The following is a 15,359-nucleotide window of genomic DNA, read 5'->3' on the forward strand; positions in this document are numbered from 1 at the left end:
TGCCGCAATAAACATACGTGTGCATGTGTCTTTATAGCAGCATGATTTATAGTCCTTTGGGTATATACCCAGTAATGGGATGGCTGGGTCAAATGGTATTTCTAGTTCTAGATCCCTGAGGAATCGCCACACTGACTTCCACAATGGTTGAACTAGTTTACAGTCCCACCAACAGTGTAAAAGTGTTCCTATTTCTCCACATCCTCTCCAGCACCTGTTGTTTCCTGACTTTTTAATGATTGCCATTCTAACTGGTGTGAGATGATATCTCATAGTGGTTTTGATTTGCATTTCTCTGATGGCCAGTGATGATGAGCATTTTTTCATGTGTTTTTTGGCTGCATAAATGTCTTCTTTTGAGAAGTGTCTGTTCATGTCCTTCGTCCACTTTTTGATGGGGTTGTTTGTTTTTTTCTTGTAAATTTTTTGAGTTCATTGTAGATTCTGGATATTAGCCCTTTGTCAGATGAGTAGGTTGCGAAAATTTTCTCCCATGTTGTAGATTGCCTGTTCACTCTGATGGTAGTTTCTTTTGCTGTGCAGAAGCTCTTTAGTTTCATTAGATCCCGTTTGTCAATTTTGGCTTTTGTTGCCATTGCTTTTGGTGTTTTGGACATGAAGTCCTTGCCCACGCCTATGTCCTGAATGGTAATGCCTAGGTTTTCTTCTAGGGTTTTTATGGTTTTAGGTATAACGTTTAAATCTTTAATCCATCTTGAATTGATTTTTGTATAAGGTGTAAGGAAGGGATCAAGTTTCAGCTTTCTACATATGGCTAGCCAGTTTTCCCAGCACCATTTATTAAATAGGGAATCCTTTCCCCATTGCTTGTTTTTCTCAGGTTTGTCAAAGATCAGATAGTTGTAGGTATGCGGCGTTATTTCTGAGGGCTCTGTTCTGTTCCATTGATCTATATCTCTGTTTTGGTACCAGTACCATGCTGTTTTGGTTACTGTAGCCTTGTAGTATAGTTTGAAGTCAGGTACTGTGATGCCTCCAGCTTTGTTCTTTTGGCTTAGGATTGACTTGGTGATGCGGGCTCTTTTTTGGTTCCATATGAACTTTAAAGTAGTTTTTTCCAATTCTGTGAAGAAAGTCATTGGTAGCTTGATGGGGATGGCATTGAATCTGTAAATTACCTTGGGCAGTATGGCCATTTTCACGATATTGATTCTTCCTACCCATGAGCATGGAATGTTCTTCCATTTGTTTGTATCCTCTTTTATTTCCTTGAGCAGTGGTTTGTAGTTCTCCTTGAAGAGGTCCTTCACATCCCTTGTAAGTTGGATTCCTAGGTATTTTATTCTCTTTGAAGCAATTGTGAATGGGAGTTCACTCATGATTTGGCTCTCTGTTTGTCTGTTGTTGGTGTATAAGAATGCTTGTGATTTTTGTACATTGATTTTGTATCCTGAGACTTTGCTGAAGTTGCTTATCAGCTTAAGGAGATTTTGGGCTGAGACAATGGGGTTTTCTAGATAAACAATCATGTCGTCTGCAAACAGGGACAATTTGACTTCCTCTTTTCCTAATTGAATACTCTTTATTTCCTTCTCCTGCCTGATTGCCCTGGCCAGAACTTCCAACACTATGTTGAATAGGAGCAGTGAGAGAGGGCATCCCTGTCTTGTGCCAGTTTTCAAAGGGAATGCTTCCAGTTTTTGCCCATTCAGTATGATATTGGCTGTGGGTTTGTCATAGATAGCTCTTATTATTTTGAAATATGTCCCATCAATACCTAATTTATTGAGAGTTTTTAGCATGAAGGGTTGTTGAATTTTGTCAAAGGCTTTTTCTGCATCTATTGAGATAATCATGTGGTTTTTGTCTTTGGCTCTGTTTATATGCTGGATTACATTTATTGATTTGCGTATATTGAACCAGCCTTGCATCCCAGGGATGAAGCCCACTTGATCATGGTGGATAAGCTTTTTGATGTGCTGCTGGATTCGGTTTGCCAGTATTTTATTGAGGATTTTTGCATCAATGTTCATCAAGGATATTGGTCTAAAATTCTCTTTTTTGGTTGTGTCTCTGCCTGGCTTTGGTATCAGAATGATGCTGGCCTCATAAAATGAGTTAGGGAGGATTCCCTCTTTTTCTATTGATTGGAATAGTTTCAGAAGGAATGGTACCAGTTCCTCCTTGTACCTCTGGTAGAATTCAGCTGTGAATCCATCTGGTCCTGGACTCTTTTTGGTTGGTAAACTATTGATTATTGCCACAATTTCAGCTCCTGTTATTGGTCTATTCAGAGATTCAACTTCTTCCTGGTTTAGTCTTGGGAGAGTGTATGTGTCGAGGAATGTATCCATTTCTTCTAGATTTTCTAGTTTATTTGCATAGAGGTGTTTGTAGTATTCTCTGATGGTAGTTTGTATTTCTGTGGGATCGGTGGTGATATCCCCTTTATCATTTTTTATTGTGTCTATTTGATTCTTCTCTCTTTTTTTCTTTATTAGTCCTGCTAGTGGTCTATCAATTTTGTTGATCCTTTCAAAAAACCAGCTCCTGGATTCATTGATTTTTTGAAGGGTTTTTTGTGTCTCTATTTCCTTCAGTTCTGCTCTGATTTTAGTTATTTCTTGCCTTCTGCTAGCTTTTGAATGTGTTTGCTCTTGCTTTTCTAGTTCTTTTAATTTTGATGTTAGGGTGTCAATTTTGGATCTTTCCTGCTTTCTCTTGTGGGCATTTAGTGCTATGAATTTCCCTCTACACACTGCTTTGAATGCATCCCAGAGATTCTGGTATGTTGTGTCTTTGTTCTCGTTGGTTTCAAAGAACATCTTTATTTCTGCCTTCATTTCGTTATGTACCCAGTAGTCATTCAGGAGCAGGTTGTTCAGTTTCCATGTAGTTGAGCGGCTTTGAGTGAGATTTTTAATCCTGAGTTCTAGTTTGATTGCACTGTGGTCTGAGAGATAGTTTGTTATAATTTCTGTTCTTTTACATTTGCTGAGGAGAGCTTTACTTCCAACTATGTGGTCAATTTTGGAATAGGTGTGGTGTGGTGCTGAAAAAAATGTATATTCTGTTGATTTGGGGTGGAGAGTTCTGTAGATGTCTATTAGGTCCGCTTGGTGCAGAGCTGAGTTCAATTCCTGGGTATCCTTGTTGACTTTCTGTCTCGTTGATCTGTCTAATGTTGACAGTGGGGTGTTAAAGTCTCCCGTTATTAATGTGTGGGAGTCTAAGTCTCTTTGTAGGTCACTCAGGACTTGCTTTATGAATCTGGGTGCTCCTGTATTGGGTGCATATATATTTAGGATAGTTAGCTCCTCTTGTTGAATTGATCCCTTTACCATTATGTAATGGCCTTCTTTGTCTCTTTTGATCTTTGTTGCTTTAAAGTCTGTTTTATCAGAGACTAGGATTGCAACCCCTGCCTTTTTTTGTTTTCCATTTGCTTGGTAGATCTTCCTCCATCCTTTTATTTTGAGCCTATGTGTGTCTCTGCACGTGAGATGGGTTTCCTGAATACAGCACACTGATGGGTCTTGACTCTTTATCCAACTTGCCAGTCTGTGTCTTTTAATTGGAGAATTTAGTCCATTTACATTTAAAGTTAATATTGTTATGTGTGAATTTGATCCTGTCATTATGATATTAGCTGGTGATTTTGCTCATTAGTTGGTGCAATTTCTTCCTAGCATCAATGATCTTTATAATTTGACATGTTTTTGCAGTGGCTGGTACCGGTTGTTCCTTTCCATGTTTAGCGCTTCCTTCAGGAGCTCTTTTAGGGCAGGGCTGGTGGTGACAAAATCTCTCAGCATTTGCTTGTCTGTAAAGTATTTTATTCCTCCTTCACTTATGAAGCTTAGTTTGGCTGGATATGAAATTCTGGGTTGAAAATTCTTTTATTTAAGAATGTTGAATATTGGCCCCCACTCTCTTCTGGCTTGTAGGGTTTCTGCCGAGAAATCCGCTGTTAGTCTGATGGGCTTCCCTTTGAGGGTAACCCGACCTTTCTCTCTGGCTGCCCTTAACATTTTTTCCTTCATTTCAACTTTGGTGAATCTGACAATTATGTGTCTTGGAGTTGCTCTTCTCGAGGAGTATCTTTGTGGCGTTCTCTGTATTTCCTGAATCTGAATGTTGGCCTGCCTTGCTAGATTGGGGAAGTTCTCCTGGATAATATCCTGCAGAGTGTTTTCCAACTTGGTTCCATTCTCCCCATCACTTTCAGGTACACCAATCAGACGTAGATTTGGTCTTTTCACATAGTCCCATATTTCTTGGAGGCTTTGCTCATTTCTTTTTATTCTTTTTTCTCTAGACTTCCCTTCTCGCTTCATTTCATTCATTTCATCTTCCATTGCTGATACCCTTTGTTCCAGTTGATCGCATCGGCTCCTGAGGCTTCTGCATTCTTCACGTAGTTCTCGAGCCTTGGTTTTCAGCTCCATCAGCTCCTTTAAGCACTTCTCTGTATTGGTTATTCTAGTTATACATTCTTCTAAATTTTTTTCAAAGTTTTCAACTTCTTTGCCTTTGGTTTGAATGTCCTCTCGTAGCTCAGAGTAATTTGATCGTCTGAAGCCTTCTTCTCTCAGCTCGTCAAAATCATTCTCCATCCAGCTTTGTTCCGTTGCTGGTGAGGAACTGCGTTCCTTTGGAGGAGGAGAGGTGCTCTGCGTTTTAGAGTTTCCAGTTTTTCTGTTCTGTTTTTTCCCCATCTTTGTGGTTTTATCTACTTTTGGTCTTTGATGACGGTGATGTACAGATGGGTTTTCGGTGTGGATGTCCTTTCTGTTTGTTAGTTTTCCTTCTAACAGACAGGACCCTCAGCTGCAGGTCTGTTGGAATACCCTGCCATGTGAGGTGTCAGTGTGCCCCTGCTGGGGGGTGCCTCCCAGTTAGGCTGCTCGGGGGTCAGGGGTCAGGGACCCACTTGAGGAAGCAGTCTGCCCGTTCTCAGATCTCCAGCTGCGTGCTGGGATAACCACTGCTCTCCTCAAAGCTGTCAGACAGGGACATTTAAGTCTGCAGAGGTTACTGCTGTCTTTTTGTTTGTCTGTGCCCTGCCCCCAGAGGTGGAGCCTACAGAGGCAGGCAAGCCTCCTTGAGCTGTGGTGGGCTCCACCCAGTTCGAGCTTCCCGGCTGCTTTGTTTACCTAAGCAAGCCTGGGCAATGGCGGGCGCCCCTCCCCCAGCCTCGCTGCCGCCTTGCAGTTTGATCTCAGACTGCTGTGCTAGCAATCAGCGAGATTCCATGGGCGTAGGACCTTCCGAGTCAGGTGTGGGATATAGTCTCGTGGTGCGCCGTGTTTTAAGCCGGTCTGAGAAGCACAATATTCGGGTGGGAGTGACCCGATTTTCCAGGTGCGTCCGTCACCCCTTTCTTTGACTCGGAAAGGGAACTCCCTGACCCCTTGCGCTTCCCAGGTGAGGCAATGCCTCGCCCTGCTTCGGCTTGCGCACGGTGCGCGCACCCACTGGCCTGCGCCCACTGTCTGGCACTCCCTAGTGAGATGAACCCGGTACCTCAGATGGAAATGCAGAAATCACCCGTCTTCTGCGTCGCTCACGCTGGGAGCTGCAGACCGGAGCTGTTCCTATTCGGCCATCATGGCTCCTCCTCATGTGACTTCTTTCATATTTTTTAATTTTTTATAGAAATGGGGGTTTTGCCATGTTGACCAGGCTGGTCTTGAACTCCTGGCCTCAAATGATCCTCCTGCCTCAGCCTCTCAAAATGTTGGGATTATAAGCATGAGCCACTGTGCCTGGCCTCAGTGAATTATTATTATTGCAAAAACTGTCGATTTTTATTTGACTGTATATGTTCCATTAATGGGATATCTTATTAAACAATAAATATTTCATTGCAATGAATAAGATAATAATAGTTTTCATTAATTGAGGAATTATTGCATGTGCTTTATATGCACCAGCTAATTATTTCTACATAACATATCCAAAAGGTAAGTAGTATTATGTCCATTTTACAGATAAAGTAACTGAAGCCTAATATAGTAGTATATATTATTCAAGACCACCAGTTCGTATTCTGGCTCCACCACTTACTCTTTGTGTGACCTTAGAAAGTAACTTCTGTGTGACTCAGTTTCCTCAATTGTAAAATGAAGATAATAATACTACCTAGCTTAAGGATGTTGTGAGGCATTAAATGAGCCAATACAAGTATAGTGACTTATTTTCTGACACATAGATACACACAGAAAGGACTCTATGTGATAACTATTTTTATTATATTTATATGTAAATTATTAAATATATATAATGTATTATATATTCATACTCTACTATACTATAAATCATCATACTATAAATGCATTCATACTGTTTATTATATATTTATATATAAATAGTATGTCATAAATTATTATATTTATATTTATCATCTTGATTATTGCCCAGTATCTGGCAACGGCAATCTCTTTGCTCCTATCTCTTTAATACAAAGCTTACTTTTAGATCACCCCATTAAACTCAGACAACATTTTTTGGTGAACAATATGTTCCACCTGTAGTATTAATTAACAAGTTTATATTAATTAATTATGTTAATTAATACAGCTGCATATTTTTTTCCACCAACAATTGCCATTTCCCCCCAAAAATTCACTGAAAGGGCTTTTTCAACCAAACACATTTTTTTTTTCAGGAAGGATTAAAGCACATAAAACATAGCCATTCATGAATAAAGTAAAACGTAGTGGGTTTCTGGTAGACATAGACATATGATGTGGTGAGGTCCTCTTCAAACGTAAGGGACTGACAGAGTAGACTCAAGATGAATATTGGTCGAATGAGCACATACAATGTGGGAGTGCAATTGGTGTAAAATTTCTTTAGAGACATTTTCAAGAGAGGCAAAGGATTTTAGTTTTATTGCACCTAGGTGATTTGAGCAGCAGTCTAAAGCATAGCCACCATGCCTGTTTTTTCTGTTCAGGATCTGCGAGACCGCCTGTGGGACATTTGTGATGCCCGGAAGGAAGAGGCAGAGCAGGAGCGGCTTGACATCATTAATGAGAGCTGGTTACAGGACACTCTTGGAATGACAATGAACCATTTCTTTTCCCTGATGCAGGTAAGAGCAGCTGGTCACAATGACCCAGGCACTTCCCTTCACAGCCTCATTCCTCAGTCCTTCATATGACACTTTCTTGGGAATATGTGAGGTCTGTTCAGGGCTCATTTTGGTATAGCACTATGCCTGGTATGAGCTCCAACTCACCAAAAAAGCTAGCCGAAATAATACATTTTGACCCAGCCCAAATATGCACCCAAATTGGAAGCATCCCAAGCAACTACCCACCAGCTTTGCTCCAGGTGGCCTAGATATGTAGAAAGCCACAGTAGAAATAGTGTTTACAACTGAGTTGTCTCACCAGACTCTCAAAGCAGACCCCTTAAGTGGACAAAGAAAGCCCAGGAAAGCAGCCTGGCCACAACAAGCATAGGCAAGATCAGACCAGGCAGACATTTGATTCCTGAAAATAAAAAGTTTTCCAATACTGGACTAGAAAAACAGACCATAATCAATGCAACCCGATTAACTTATATTTGCAGCCTATTAAATTTTAAAAAATTGCACAGGGCAAGATTAGAAGACAGGTGCTGATTTTATTCGACACTATTGTCAGCAATAGGGGAGAAAGCACAAACCCAGCTCTGCCAAGACAAAGGGCTAGAGAGTTTTTAAGAGCCGAAGTAGGTTAGAGGGTATGGGTCATAAGCCAACTGTGTTTGCCAATTGACATTACCAGAAGGAAAAGTCAACTTTCTACGAACTTCATCACAGGAGGTAGTTTTAGGACTTGAAGCAATGCACCTAGTGAAATTAGGCTCCTAGTCTCACACAGGAACTGGGAGATAGAGTCCCTGTCTTCCTTGATGATTAATTATATTACAAAGAGATGGTTTTTAGGTCCTTGAGAAAGACATTCTTTCCCAGGTTGTACAACTGGTAGGAGGCTTTTGAAAAGATTTACATCTCAAAGGAACAGTGAAAGGATTTACAATGTCAAGTTTTCTTAAAGCAAATGCCCTAACAAAAGGGAGGTGGGCCCTAGAGTCAGGAAGCAGCCTGTCTAAAGCTAAGTCAAGCTAAAATAACAGGAATGAAGATAGAGAATGGAAAAGGGTACATTTCTGATCCTTAATTGATTAACTTAGATAAAGAGATACTACAGGAAATGAGAGTACTTATCTGGCAATCCCTACAGCTAATGCGTAATAGGTGTTCAGTAAATGTCTTTTCCTCAAAGGACCAATACATGCTGGTACTTCCAGCCTTCAAAGGGACAATTCATGGGTCAGGCATAGGCCAGACCACAGAAGGTCTGAAATATCAGCAGAAATCTGAGAGGCAGGAGCAGCCACTCAGGTAGGAGGTTTCAAGAAATCAGGATACCAGGACAGTGAAGACCCCATGCAGCCATGTTAGGAATCTGGATTGTAAAGAGAAGATGGAGTTAGAAAGATGTCATCCAAAGCAGAGGACAAAGCCGGGCCATGACCAGGAGGACAGATCCACATGGCATGGGTTGTATGCAAAGATTAAAGTGAGATGACTAAGCAGCCTAGACCAGTCTGGATAGCATCCGCACGACATTGGTTTGGGCAAGCAAAAATCAAGTATTATAAACAGTCGTATCAAAAGCTTATGGCAGAAATAGCTGAAAACCAATAATGAAGGCGTAGGGAACAGATAATTTTTATGAATCATTCTTGATTCAGAGCAGTACATACCTCCTTTGTATATGGTATAGTACTCAATATTCCAACAATCCCTAGATAGAGGACTTTTATCTTGAGAAACTGAACCAATATCTAAGACCAACAAGGAATAAAGAGGAAAAAGCAGTAAATAAAAGCTAACATTTACTAAGTTCTTACTATGTACATGCCAGGCAGCATTCTAAAGATTTTCATGTAGAATACATTAAAACTTCACAGCAAGTTTTCACTCTTGCACCCAGGTTGGAGTGCAATGGTGCGATCTCACCTCACTGCAACCTCTGCCTCCCAGATTCAAGCAATTCTCCTGCTTCAGCCTCCTAAGTAGCTGGGATTACAGGCGCCCACCACCACGCTTGGCTAATTTTTGTATTTTTAGTAGAGACACGGTTTCACCATGTTGGCCAGGCTGCTCCCGAGCTCCTGACCTCAGGTGATCCATCCGCCTCGGCCTCCCAAAGTGCTGGGATTACAGGAGTGAGCCACCACACCCAGCCTGCTGTAAGTTCTGTTATCTTCATTTCAAAAATGAGGAAATTGAGACAAACACAGGTGAAACAATTTGCCCATCTGACCTCAAAGCCAGTACAGTAGCCCCCCCTTCTCCTCAGGTTTATTTTCCATAGTTTGTTACCCACAGTCCGAAAATATTACATGGAAATTTCCATAAATAAATAATTCATAAGTTTTAAATTGTGCTCTATTTTGAGTAGTGTGATGAAATCTCACACTGTTTCATTCTGTCTCGCTCAGAATGTGAATCATCCCTCTGTCCAGTGTATCCACCCTGTAGATGCTACCTGCCCATTTGTTAGTCACTTAGTAGCCAATTTCGTTATCAGACGAAAAATCATAGTGTATATAAGGTTTGGAACTATCTGAGGTTTCACGCATCCATTGGGGGTCTTGAAACTTATCCCCCATGGATAAGGGAGTGTCTACTGTATTCCTAACCACTGATTTATTGTTCAAATAGTTGAAAGTTTGCCACATAGAACTGAAGAGAGCCTTATTTTGCACTGATCAACAGGATCCTATAAAAACCCGGGGTGAAAATTACAAAAGAGGAGGTTTCGGTTCAATATTTAAAGAAAGAGCCTAATGAACAGCCCATCAAGTAACAGACTTTGGAGGCAATGAGCTTTTTGTCCAGGATGCTCAAAAGCAAAAGTTTGCACATGGTTTTGGAGGACCGGTGGAAAGTACACTAGAGAAAGCCATCAAGAATCTGTGGTATTGGGTAACAACAGACAGCTAGATAAATGTTTCCCACAGCGGGTTCCGTAGACATTAGTCCTACAAGATGTTTCACAAAACAAGGACTCTGTGATCAAATGACTTTGGGAAGTGCTATCTACTCTAGCCTTCTTCCCTCTCCCTGGGAGATTGACAAGTGTATCGACATATTTAGACATCGAGATGCCCTGCAGGAAGGAAATCCTTTTTCTATTTCTATTTCTATTTCTATTTCTATTTCTATTTCCACACTATTTGACCTTGAGAAGTTTTTGTTTCTTCCCCAACAAGGTATTCATTAACTGCCTATAGGACAAATTTTGTACAAAATGTATTTTAGAAAATGCTATGCTAGATGATTTTCTAAAATTCTTTTTAAATCTAAGATTCTGTCTCAATTAAAAATCTTGTTTACTATTAAAAATATTGTTTTAAATAACTATTAAAAATATTGTTTACTAGTTATCATAACAATTAAAAATATCATTTACTAGTTATCATAATGTCATAAAAATATTGTTTACTAGTTATCATAAATGTAACAGGAATTTTGATTGATTCTGCCTTTATGAAAATCTTGGATATAGTATGGCATCCTATTCAGATTTAGTTAATTAAATTATGCCTTCTAAAAATAAATTAGTATTTTATATAAGATAATCACTATAATAAGGTAAGCCTAAGGCACAGATAACAGCACTGTCCCAAAAACCAATTGTATAAAAGAAGCTCTACTAAACCTAATCATTATTAAATAGTTTAGTTCTCTAAGTTAAGGAGGAAATAATTTCCTGATTTCTAAATTTATTTACCAAATAATACAATGCTATGCTTTAATGACTAATAATGTTTATAACCTCAACACACTTATTTTAATTCTCCAAAGTTGTCGATATTCAGTTTGTACAAATTGGGTTTCTATTTGATCCTATTCACCATAAATGTGTCATTCTGCAAGTTCTTATAAGTATAATTTACAAGACTCATTTTTCTCCTCTGTTTTACCAAACCTAAGCATGAGAGGTGCAAACACTTATTGTCAAACTGTAGGATTTGTTCATACATGAATATTTTAAAACTTAATTTGGTTGTTTTGCAAGGAAAGAGAAAAAGGTTTAGTTTTTCTTGTAATTTCAAAATGCTAGTTTAAAAACTACTTAAAAATATATTTGTGTTTAAAATCCAAGGAGACTATTAAAAATGTTCTATAATGTGGGACAATACATAAATGGTACTTTTATTTTTTAACTTAGATTCAAGTTCACCAAATTAATTTTTTCCTGTTTCAGTCATTTAGCTAGAAAAGTCGAATAGCACAGAAAACAGCTTTTTCCAGGAGCAATTTGGCTTAACCTTTTCTATATCAAATACAGACTTATTGAAACTGTTCTTGTCTTTTGTTGTAGACTACAACAAAAAACCAGACATTTATTTGTTCTGAACTGTGAATATGGCAGTAAGAGAATATTTCTTGATATTTTACAAAATAAATGGTGACATAATTGTTTGATAAATGTAGGGATCCCTTCATAAATATCTTTGGGTTTGGTGTAGATAAGGCTTTGAACATTAGGTCAATTTTGTTTTTCTTTTTACAAAGATGCTTTCTGTAATTAACTAGATACCATGGAATTCATCTGTATCAGGAGCTTCAATATTTAGGCCCTCAGGTACTGATTTAAGTAGCCCAAGTGACTAAAGCAAAGTCTGGAGGTCATGTTTACACTAACAAAGAGAAGCACAGATATACACCATATTGTCCTAAACCGAATGGGAGACCAGGTCGAAAAATATCATATTCTACATTTGTGTTGTTGGCACTGTGCGAAATCTCACTATGCACACACTTCAGCATATGCATACCACAAAAGGAAATGACCTGTGCTGACAGGGAGTCACAACAAGGGAATGACCGATGCTCACCTTGCCACCAGCTCTTCTGGGTTGCTACATTTTTCACAAGGTACTTACTGGCAAAGCAAGCAGAAGGGTTTAGCTGTGAGCACTAGAGGAGCTGAATTATCTCTCTTCTCCACATATTGAACAAGAAAGGAAATTGTGGAAAGAGAACTATTCTTTAAACTCTGTGTTGCTGGGCGCAGTGGCTCATGCCTGTAATTCCAGCACTTTGGGAGGCCGAGGTGGACAGATCACCTGAGGTCAGGAGTTCGAAACCAGCCTGGCCAACATGGCAAAACCCTATCTCTACTAAATATACAAAAATTAGGAGGGCATGGGGTCAGGGCCCTGTAAACCCGGCTACTCAGGAGGCTGAGGCAGGAAAATCGCTTGAACCTAGGAGGTGGAGGTTGCAATGAGCTGAGATCACACCACTGCATTCCAGCCTGGGTGATAGAGCAAGACCCTGTCTCAAAAAAAAAAAAAAAAAAGTAAAGGAAAGAAAGAAAAAAAAACTTTATGTTGCCCTTTGTTGTTTCTCCACAGCTTAGTTAAGTTGTTCTAGAGAACCAGAACCCAGAGTTTTTTTGTTGTATTTGTATTTTGTATTTGTATGTATAGTGTTTTTTGTTATCTCCCAAATCAACTCATATGCTACCTATGACAAAGAAGTTTGCTACTATATTGGCTGATTGAATCTAGGACACAGGAATTGCTAATGTTAAAATAGTAAATAGCATGCACTACTTGAAACATCATACATCCTGTAACTGTCACAATGTCAAGAGGCACAGAAAAGTCATTTTGTTAAATAGAATCATGTTCCGTAAATATAGAGAATGCAAAGTCACTAGTTATCTTTAATTTTAATGAAAATCTTAGATATAGACTTGTAACTAATGCTCCTTCTTATTTCCAGAAAATTATTTTCAATCTAAATGTTTTCAAAGTAGTGCTTTCAGAGGCTTCTATCGGAAATATGTACAGATTGGCTTGTTCTTTCTTGGATATTAACATTCACATTTGCTATTAAAGGCAGAACTGAACCGTTTCCAAGATACAAAGAGACTCCTTCAAGATTATTACTGGGGAATGGAAAGTAAAATCCCAGTAGAGGACAACAAGAGATTTACTCGAATCCCTTTGGTCCAACTGGATAGTAAAGACAATTCCGAAAGCCAGCTTAGGTAAGGCAGGCTATTATATCACACTGTAATTGTTTTGAACATAAAGATTTGTGATTTAAAATTAATTACCACTAATAAAAATCACACTCCTTTATCTGCAAATCCAAGATCCAAAAAAGCTCTAATAACCAAACATGTTTTTTTTTTAACGTTAGTGTGTCATTGACTTAAGACTACTAATATACATTATCCAATTTATAGGGAATATTTACTCATTTTGCTGCAGAGATAAAATGTGTTTTATGACGGAGTCATCCCACAGACTCTGCACGTGGTATTAGGGAATATATGATATACACAAATTCTGAATTCTGAAACACTTTTGGCCCCAACGGTTTCTGGTAAGAAATTATGAACCTCCGCCAGGCGCGGTGGCTCACGCCTGTCATCCCAGCACCTTGGGAGGCCGAGGCAGGCGGATCATGAGGTCAGGAGATTGAGATCATCCTGGCTAACACGGTGAAACCCCGTCTCTACTAAAAATACAAAAAAATTAGCCGGGCGTGGTGGCGGGCGCCTGTAGTCCCAGCTACTCAGGAGGCTGAGGCAGGAGAATGGCATGAACCTGGGAGGCGGAGCTTGCAGCGAGCCAAGATCTCACCACTGCACTCCAGCCTGGGCGACAGAGGGAGACTCCGTCTAAAAAAAAAAAAAAAAAAAAAAAATTATGAGCCTCTAACACTTTTATGAAAGGACCAAAGCAGGTGTGTATGTGTACCTATTGTATTATATAAATGAAAATGAAAATGGAAGGTGTTTTGAGTCTTTTACCGATAAAGACATTGAGAAACAGTAAAGTCTCAGTAGTATGTGATAATGACCTTATGAGAGTGACTGAAAGACCTATTAATAGTCTAACATCAGATTTCTGCCAGCAAAAAAATAAATTTGGTGGTAGGATAGAAGAAAAATTTTATTTTCAGCCAAGCAAATCCTGTGCAATATAAAAGTCTGTAAGTCATTGCTTTTGTAGATCCAATGGGTAGGGGCAAAGGAAAGGCAAGATCCCAAACTCTGAGAAATTCTGAACAGATAGAAAAATGTCTTCTAGAAATGAGAGTTAGGAGTGGTGGTGATTCCTGTGGCATGGTTTCCAACTATAAAACTTTAAGAGAGCTAAAAGTAAGAATTAAAATAAAGCAATTAAAAAATAGAAATCAAAATCCTTAAAAATTAAATGAATTTTAATTTGAACTAAATAAAGTATAGTGAAGAATTAAAACAATCCTTTTTAATAATCAGTAGGCAGGCGATAAGAAACAAAAAACATTATATCAGATATGAGGAGGGGAAAAAGAAAGTCAAATTTAAAAAAATAATATAAAGGCACTGAAGATTAAATTTAAATCTCCAAGGGGATAAGCTATATATTTTATGTTGAAGGCAGTTTGCTCAGTCAATGCAGGTGTCAGGAGCTGCACAAACTAAACACAGGATAATGAATATATTTTGAAGTAAGACAGATCTGGTTTGAATCCTAGTTCTGTTACTCAATCATTGTATGTAAATAAATTAAGACAATTTATTTGTTGTCAAGTCACTCCATCTCTCTTAAGCCTCAGTTTCCTTATCTGTAAAGGAGGGTTGTTGTGAAGATTATGGAAAATAAAATCTACAAAGCATTTAGTACCATATTGTGGTATCAGAAGATGAGATTGAGTCCCAATAATGCTCAATAAATGTAGATTATTACCTATTGTATGTTCCTGCTTTGTTTCTTTTACCCTCCCTTGTTCCAAAAAGAATTTGAGATGGCCTGAACACATTATTTTATGCAGCAATCCAAAGCCCATTTCTGTTCTCTCCTGGCTTTTTCCATCTACTCCCATCACATCCCTGTCAGGCCCGTGTGTACACAAGAATATCTAAGAGTAAAAATGTGTCCCCTCTTTTTGACACAAATAGAAGGAAAATGTTCAGCAAGCTGCTGAAAGAGATCTTTGAGATTAAAAACAATTAAAAAAAATCCAAAGGCAGTATAAACCACTAGAACCATCAAAAGAGGCCGAATTTCAATGTCGAGAGTGGCAGTACATTCTGTTCTCAGCACACAATAGCAAGTTAGGCATAATGGGTAAGCTGTTGATGTTGGTTAGTAGAATGAAACTGGCAAAAGAACATCCAGTTCTTATTTCCTGCAAATAGCTCTGCACCAGTCTCAGTCTCAAATCACAGCTTTGGGTACCTACTGGAACTATCAGTCAATCAATATATCAACCAACTAACCTATCAATCTGTCATATATAAAGGGAAACAAGAACAATGTTAAAAATTTTCATATATTTTGTCCGCTTTATTCTTCCCAACAACCCTATAGCAATAATA

General features: G+C 38.8%; 1 protein-coding gene across 2 annotated transcripts in view; it reads left to right on the top strand.

The window, feature by feature from the left end:
- SPEF2 (sperm flagellar 2) overlaps positions 1-15,359 on the top strand; it is a 194,774-nt gene that overhangs the window by 125,457 nt on the left and 53,958 nt on the right. For both annotated transcript variants that reach the window (XM_055367707.2, XM_055367708.2), the window contains exons 24-25: positions 6,923-7,060; positions 12,883-13,034. In XM_055367707.2, the coding sequence (XP_055223682.2) occupies positions 6,923-7,060; positions 12,883-13,034 (290 nt within the window). The remainder of the gene's footprint in view (positions 1-6,922; positions 7,061-12,882; positions 13,035-15,359) is intronic.

This window comes from Gorilla gorilla, chromosome 19, assembly GCF_029281585.2.
Source record: "Gorilla gorilla gorilla isolate KB3781 chromosome 19, NHGRI_mGorGor1-v2.1_pri, whole genome shotgun sequence".
Lineage (NCBI taxonomy): Eukaryota > Metazoa > Chordata > Mammalia > Primates > Hominidae > Gorilla > Gorilla gorilla.